Source organism: Phacochoerus africanus, chromosome 1 (assembly GCF_016906955.1).
Source record: "Phacochoerus africanus isolate WHEZ1 chromosome 1, ROS_Pafr_v1, whole genome shotgun sequence".
NCBI classification, from domain to species: Eukaryota; Metazoa; Chordata; class Mammalia; order Artiodactyla; family Suidae; genus Phacochoerus; species Phacochoerus africanus.
Window position 1 is genome coordinate 205288426 of NC_062544.1, and position 7701 is coordinate 205296126.

Sequence of the window (7701 nt, forward strand, 5' to 3'; positions counted from 1 at the left end):
CTGTACGGCAGAAATTGGCACAACACTATAAATCAACTATAATTTTAAAACTTTTTAAAAAATTAAAAGTATGACTTATAAAGGAAAAATAATTTCTTAAAAAAGAGCTGAATAGGTACCAATAGTAAAGGCTGTTTTTCCCTTGGATATTATGTTCCTCTTCCATAATTAAGTTGAACATCACCTTTCCTGTTCCTTCCAGGCTGATGCAACGGCTCCCACCTTTGTGCACAGGTGGCTGCTCTTATACAGGGCTGTCACAGCACAGATCCTGCTGCCTTCTGCTTATTGGGTACAAATCTAGGTACATATCTGGCATACATAGAGCCTAGCACATGGGTATGCTTGAAACAAATGAATTAATGAATTAGTGTGGGCTCGATAGCTTGGATTTGGCTATGAGCTCTGCCATTTATCAACTCAATAAGTTCCAGTCTTCTGATTGGTACAGTGGCAGTAACAACTGTGGGTCAAAAGACCTTCAATAGTTTTTGTAAATGGCAAGGTGCTGGTAAGAAGACAGGTGAGGGTACAGAGAGAGGGTTTATTATTATTGCTCCATCTATTAACAGATCTACATCTTCCCATGCCTTATTTCTCTTTGGTTCCCTAAGGCTTCATGGTTACCATAGCAGCCAGATGCTGATGATTCCTCCAGGGGCAGCAGGGTAAAGCTGAGCCAGCCCCCAGGTCCTTGCCTCTGCATGCCCTTGGCAGGCCAGAGTGAGATGGTCTGAGGTTCAGCCTCCTTTCAGGTCCCCCACCCTGTCTTGGGTCACACAGAACCACAAACACTGCCTCTGCAGCCTCAGCTTGGGGCCCTGAAATACCCCTTCAGAGACTCCCTCTTTCCCAGCCTTTGTCTCTTGGCTCCCTGCCTGGTTGCTGTGGAAACAGGTTCCACTGCGGACAAAGGAGGGAGCTGGGTCCTGCTTTCTCCCAGTCCTGTCAATGAGGATTTTTAGACCGTGGAGACTGCGCTGCCCTGCCCTGCACTTTCCCTCACTTCCCGTGTTCTCACTCAAGTGGAGTTTGCCCTCCCTCACCACTGACGAGACCATGTGTAAAAGTGTGACCACAGAGGAATGGAAGAAAGTCTTCTATGAGAAGATGGAGGAGGCAAAGCCGGCTGACAGCTGGGACCTCATCATAGATCCCAATCTCAAGCACAATGTGCTGGCCCCTGGCTGGAAGCAGTACCTAGAATTGCATGCCTCTGGCAGGTGAGTATCCCAGAAAGTAGGGGCCCCACAGGCAGCCCCTGGAGCACCTTCCTAGGAGAGAGAGAAACTAGGAGAACCCAGGTGCTAAAGGTCAGCCTCACTATTGGGTCACCGTAGACTGGGAGGCAGAGAGACTAGTGAGCTGTGAGGTGAGAAACCTGATTTTGATTCCAGCTCTTCCACTGAACACCTGGTAAGTTTCTCTCTCTGAGTCATAGCTTCCCCTTCTGGAAAAGAGGTGGAATTTATTTATTAGTTCTAAACTCTGACATTTTACATATCTTTTTATGTTTTGATAACCTCTTAAAAATGTTTGAAAACCAAGAGAAAGGGGGCCTTGAGGTCCACTGGGGGTCAAGAGGTTGTGTTCTGATCCTGGAACAATCAGCTTTCACTTGACTTAATATAAAATATTGAACACCTGAAGTGTGCTGGCAACTATCTCTGCTCTTTACTCTGTGGCCTTTGAGCAATTCAATTTCCATCTTGGACCTCACTCTCCTTATTTGTGGAAGGAAGATTAGCCTAGATCCTAGCCTCATGGTTCAGGGACCAGCAGCATCAGCATCGGCTGGAACTTGTTAAAGATGCAGACTCTTGGGTCCCATTCTAGATCTACAAAGCAGAATTTGCATTAAACAAGGTCCACAGGTGATTCTATGCACAATAATGACTGAGATGAATTTCTAGCACTCTTGACCACAGGTGGATTATATAGATACTTACCTCTGGGGCATAAGATGGAGAGACTGAGTCATGCAGCCTGGAGGTCAGAGGCAAGGCCTTCCTTCCTTTCCTGGTTTAGCTCCTTCAATTCGATTCAATTATAATGTCTATTGGGCACCTGTTACATGTTAGGTACTGGCTCTGCCTCTAACTAGCTATGTAGACAGCTTTCTTTCTGTGCCTCAGAGTAAAACAAAGGGTTAATTGATTTCTAAGATCCCTCCAGTTCTGACATTTTCCATTCCACGTTCTGTAGTCTAGTTTGGGAGAGGGGACACAGTCCCCAAAGAATGTGAGAAAAAGCTAAGAGACGAGAATGAAAACATGAAACAACTGGTGGGAGGGATGTTAAGGGCTGGACACTTGGTGACAGGGTCCAGCAACTCCTCAAAGACCTGGAAATCTTGTGAGGCGGAGTGGGGCTTGTGTCTCTTCTAGACACGGCTGATGACCTGAGATCCCTAGCTGGCCCCACTCAATTCATTCTGGGTATAGATTGCCTCCACTTTCAGTCCTGTAGATGCATTAATTCTGGCACTGGCTTAGAGGCTGGGAAGTCAGATGGTGTCATTTTCCCCTGACCCGGGTCTAGCCTGTTTACAGTGTTGACAGGTAAGAGTGGGTGGACGGACTGTGCATTTTCTATGTGGTGCAGACCATCCCTGCTACCAGCCTCAAGGGATGTTTAAACAGGAAGGACTCATTTAGTGCACTGTACACAGTTTACAGATGAAGAAAGCTGCTCAGAGCCAGAGGCCCCAAAGCAAGGCCTGAGGACATTGAGACAGAGGGCATTGAGGCTTCTGCAGATCACAGAGGAGGGCCCAGTGATGGCAAAGCTCTGCTGGATGCCAGCTGCATCCTGAGGCCCCTGCTCTGGTCCCAGCAGAGCACACAAGGGGGTGGGCTGGGCAGCCACCTGCGGAAAGCTAATGACCCCAGGGGACCATAAACACACTGCCTCCACCTCCAGGCTCTGCCTTACCTCCTTCTTGGGTCTGTTGCCACCTCCTCCCTTCCATCCTCTCCTCCTGCCTCTGTTCCTCTCAGGTTCCATTGCTCTTGGTGCTGGCACACCTGGCAGTCGCCCCACGTGGTCATCCTCTTCCACATGCACCTGGACCGTGCCCAGCGTGCAGGCTCGGTGCGCATGCGCGTCTTCAAGCAGCTGTGCTACGAGTGTGGCACGTCGCGGCTGGACGAGTCGAGCATGCTGGAGGAGAACATCGAGAGCCTGGTGGACAATCTCATCACCAGCCTGCGCGAGCAGTGCTACGGGGAGCGCGGCGGCCAGTACCGCATCCATGTGGCCAGCCGCCAAGACAACCGGCGGCACCGCGGCGAGTTCTGTGAGGCCTGCCAGGAGGGTATCGTGCACTGGAAGCCCAGTGAGAAGCTGCTGGAGGAGGAGGCGACCACCTACACCTTCTCCCGGGCGCCTAGCCCCACCAAGCAGCAGGCTGAGGGGAGTTCTGGCTGCAATTTCTGCTCCATCCCCTGGTGCTTGTTTTGGGCCACGGTTCTGCTGCTGATCATCTACCTGCAGTTCTCTTTCCGCAGCTCCGTCTAAGAGTCTCTTGGTGGGCGCAGGGGAACACTAGGGGTCCAAGGCCTGTGGGGCCTGCCAGCTGGTCGGAGGGGTGAAGAGAGGCCTGGATTGGGGGTGGAGTTAAGTTCTGGCACTGATGCCACCACTGACTCAGTGGGGGCCCTGGACAAATCGCCCAACTTTTCCATGTATAAAAGTAAAGGTTTGGCTAGATCATTGGCTTTTCAAAGTGAGACTCAGGGCCCCAGTCTTTTGCATGGGTACCTCAGGGACTTCAGGATCTGGAAGGTAGACTGATTGGATTTCTCATCCTGGTCAAAGTGCCCATCCCCAGTTCCCACCTCCTCCTCTTGCTTTAGAACAGTTTCATGTTAGATGGAAATTTATTATGAGTTTTGTATGAAAAAAAGATTCAACTACTTTAAAAAAGTTTGAAAATTACAGGACCAGATGATCTCAAAAGTCCTTCCCACCATTATGAACTCATCCTTGCTTTCTTGTTAACCTCAGTCCCTATGCTTCATCATTGCCCATGTCTGGAGCTGTAGCCTTAAATTAGCCTCTGCCTAGAGTATGAGTCTCATCCATAGCTCTGGTTCCTCTTGAAGAGAGCGAGGGGGGAGGGGCACTAGGCTGTCCCTTTATTCCTGGGTACCCAGTGTCCCTTGCTTCTGTTTTCTAGACTACAGGTTTCCAGCTTCCTTCCACTCAGGCTGGATTCTGGGGCCTGATCGGCTCAGAGATGTGGTGGGGTAGAGTCCCATAGAGCTAGGCTTTCCACCTACTGCATAGGAACTGTCAGAGAATTCAGGAGCGGTTTAGAAGGTAGAGTGTTAGAAGCAAAGTGCAAAATCTCCTGGAAACAAATCTAATGACTCTCCATTATAATGAAGAGTCTTCAGAGTTCAGGGACCTAGTCTGACTGATTCTTAGTGGTTCTGATGGTCAGAATACAGAAACAGGGGCCTGGCTTCCTGAACTATTTGCTGAAACCCTAGTTGAGAGGCTTTCCCATATTGCCCAGACATGAGCCCTCTCACCAAAGATCAGCTGTCCACCTAGAAACACAGGGATGGGAGTCATGAGTAAGAAAGGGAGCATTAAAGATGTCACATGTTTCATCCATAGAGAAGTGCATAGATATGTGGTGGAATCCTGATTGCTTTCAAATGGGATGTAATATGGTTTGGAGAGGGAAAAGGCTTTCTGATAAGAGGGGTGCAGATAGGGTCTGGCGGAAGGCAGAAAGCAGGAAGTGGGATGCCACCCTGCATTTTGAGGGGTCCTCATTCATCTCACCTTTGTTAATAACTTGACTCCTCCTCCTTCCTCCACCACCCCCCTTTCTAATGGAAAGTCACTACGGTCTGTAGTGGCAGAGGGAGGAGGGCCACTTATATAAAGACAGGGTACTTTAATAAAGATGGTATTTATTCACTCAGGCTTAGTAGTCATTAATGTGTGCTTGGGTTTCTCCAGTGTCCCTGAACTGTCATGGGCTGTTGGACACCCCCATCCCCTCTTTTCCTTTTTTGAGGTCCCCATGTAAAGCTTTATCTAGCTCCAGCTTCAAGGTGTGGGCCAGTTGTGTATGTAGTCAGGAGGAAGGCAGGTAGCCCTTGGTCAGTCATCCAAGAGACTCAACATACAATCAGCCTGACTCTTGCCCTTTCTCTGATTCTAATAACCGGCTGGTGACTTCCTTTGCTTCACATATGCAGTGTTCATTCCTTTGTCCAGGAGGCATATCCCAAGTGCCCTCTGTCAGGCAAGTCCTGAAGTGGGTGCTGGGAACAGGGGGCACTAAGGGGGCAGGCCCTGTCTCTCAGAGACCTCTGCTTACCGCCGAAGTTCTCAGCCTTGGCCGTACTTCAGAAATCCTGGGGATCTTTGAAAGAAATGCCAGTGCCCAGCCACTACCTCAGACCAATAGCATCAGACTTTCTGGGCATGGAGCCTGAGCATCTGAATTAGAATAAGACCCCCAGGCCATGCACCTGAGCTGCCTGGTATAATGCCTCCTGATTGAGGACTAGGCTTTCTTTTGAAGAGAGGCTTATAAAAATTGGCCCTGAGACTTCCTAGATGACCTGCCTTGGGTCCTCCAGATGAGAGTGCAGCTTTCCTATTCACTCTCCACTCCTAGCCTTGGGAACTTGACCTTCCCTCAAACCTCCCGCTTCTGCCTGTCCACCTGTTACAATGGCTTTATCCTGCTCCGAGAGTCTCCATTTTTGAGCCCTGCCTCCCTTTGCCAGATGCTTATCCAAATTTGTTGGAATTACTTCTCTATGGCTATAGTCCCTGCTAGAACGTGATCACAGTAGTGACTTCCCTGGATCCCACTGCCAGGTAGTGGCAGAGCAAGGAGCCCAACACTCACCTAGTTTTGTCCAGAACTCTTTCCTAAAGCATTAAGCCTCTTCCTGCTCTCTAGGAAGATGGCTATAATCTATGAATGCTTCCTATCTCCCTTAATGTCCCTTTTACTTGCTACAGATGGGGAGGTTCTAGGCTTGCTCACAGCTTAGCCCTGGTCTTGGCAAAGACTTCTCTGGGAAAGTTTTTCTTTGCACACATGGCCACATGATGAACTTGTTAGATGTACCCTAGGTATTATAAATAAACACCTAAAGAACATGCCAGAATCCCAAGCCTGTCCCACTGGAGCTTCTGTGCATTGGTCTTGGTGTTCAAGCCAGGAGGAGACCTATAGGCACTGAAATGGGATTCCAGAGGCTGCAGTCCTTAGTGTAGGGTCAGCAAGAAGTGATGCCTTGATCACTTCCCTCAGACTCAGCAGGACAGGGATCCAGCCTAATGGGACAACTCTTCTGGGAACTCAGGAGTCCTGAGAACCCAGATCACCAACCAAGGATAATTTTCAACATAGTTAAGTCCACAGGCCATCAGTGCTATAAGACAGATTAGAGATGTCTTGACAGTGGGGCCCTTATTTTATGGAGAAGAAGCCTAGAGAAAGCCTGAAAGTTGAAAGCTGACCAGCACTATGCAGCATGGAATAAGGTAAGCTCATGAAATCTGGGGTTAAAAAGCACTTGAGCCCTGGTTCTGTTACTAAGCAAATTAGTGAAGCTCCCTGAGCCTCAATTTTCCTCTTTGTCGAAATGGGACTAATACTACCTGCCATGGAGGGTTATTGTAAGGAATAAATAATACATTACCTGTGACATTCCTGAGCCTGTTTTCACTCTCCTTTTTCTGATGAGACTGAACACATAGCTGCTTCTTTCTTCTCCTTTCCCATTCAATTGGCAACCTCCCCTTTAAGCCCTGAAGCACTCTTTCTCTTTGTAATTTCAGTTCTGTTGGTAAATACTTTAGGAAAAAATGAAAAGTAGGGTTAATTTCCCAACCCAAGGGTTAGAACTGGTTTAATATGTGTAGCATCATTTCTTTTCTTCCCCTCATATTTCTTACAAAGCAATGACTTCATTTTTCTAGCAGCATGGTTGCTACTCTTCATTCTTCAAAGATAGCTATTTTAAAAAAAATCTTGCCAAACAGAAAACATCCGTGATTTCTGGGCTCCATTCCCATTGGCTGAAATACCCCAGAAGGAATTTATTTCTTTTCCAAGCCCCATTCTGGTTCTCTGTAGGACTCCCAGCTAAGAAATTTCCTTTGGAATCATTTTCAGCATTGCGTGGGTACAGCCACATGCACTGGGGAAATGAAATCCACTTGTAGTATGACTATTTTGTGACGGGGCCTCATGAGGGTGGGTGGGGAGGTGGTTGTAGTATAGAAAGCTCATAGGCCTGAGAGCTGGAAACCTGGGTTTCAGCCCTGGTTTAGTCGTTATCCAGATGTCTAGGCTGCTGACCTTCAGTGACCTAGTCTTTTCCCTCCCCTGGGTATAGGTTTCCTCATTTGTAAAGCAAAGAGGTAAAGGTGATCTACAGCATCCCTGTTAGCTCTGACATTGCTCAAACACTGCTGCTTAGCCTCATTTGTCCTTGTCATTTGGGATGGTGTGCTGACCCTGACCCCTTGAACAAGTCTAGTTGTTATACCAAGATTTCAGTCTGCCTCAGTCAGCCCAGAGTTTGACCCGCTTCTCTGAATGTCAATAATGTCTTCCTTTTCTTTCTTTTCTGAAAGCAAATTGTGAGATTATATATATATATATATCTTACTCTTTCTCTAAAGGTAGTTACATTTTGAAAAGCAGTTACCTTG

At 48.0% G+C, this 7701-nt stretch overlaps 1 protein-coding gene across 1 annotated transcript; it reads left to right on the plus strand.

Moving 5' to 3' along the window:
- Positions 1–951: 951 nt before the first annotated feature.
- On the plus strand, positions 952–3519 carry RTP1 (receptor transporter protein 1). Its single transcript, XM_047755434.1, has 2 exons — positions 952–1223; positions 3000–3519. The coding sequence occupies exons 1-2, from the start codon at positions 952–954 to the stop codon at positions 3517–3519; spliced, it is 792 nt and encodes a 263-aa protein (XP_047611390.1).
- Positions 3520–7701: the final 4182 nt, after the last annotated feature.

Coding starts and splice junctions, on each gene's coding strand:
- RTP1 (XM_047755434.1), top strand. CDS start 952: ATGAGGATTTTTAGACCGTGGAGACTGCGCTGCCCTGCCCTGCACTTT. Junction 1,224..2,999: donor GAATTGCATGCCTCTGGCAG/GTGAGTATCCCA, acceptor TGTTCCTCTCAG/GTTCCATTGCTCTTGGTGCT.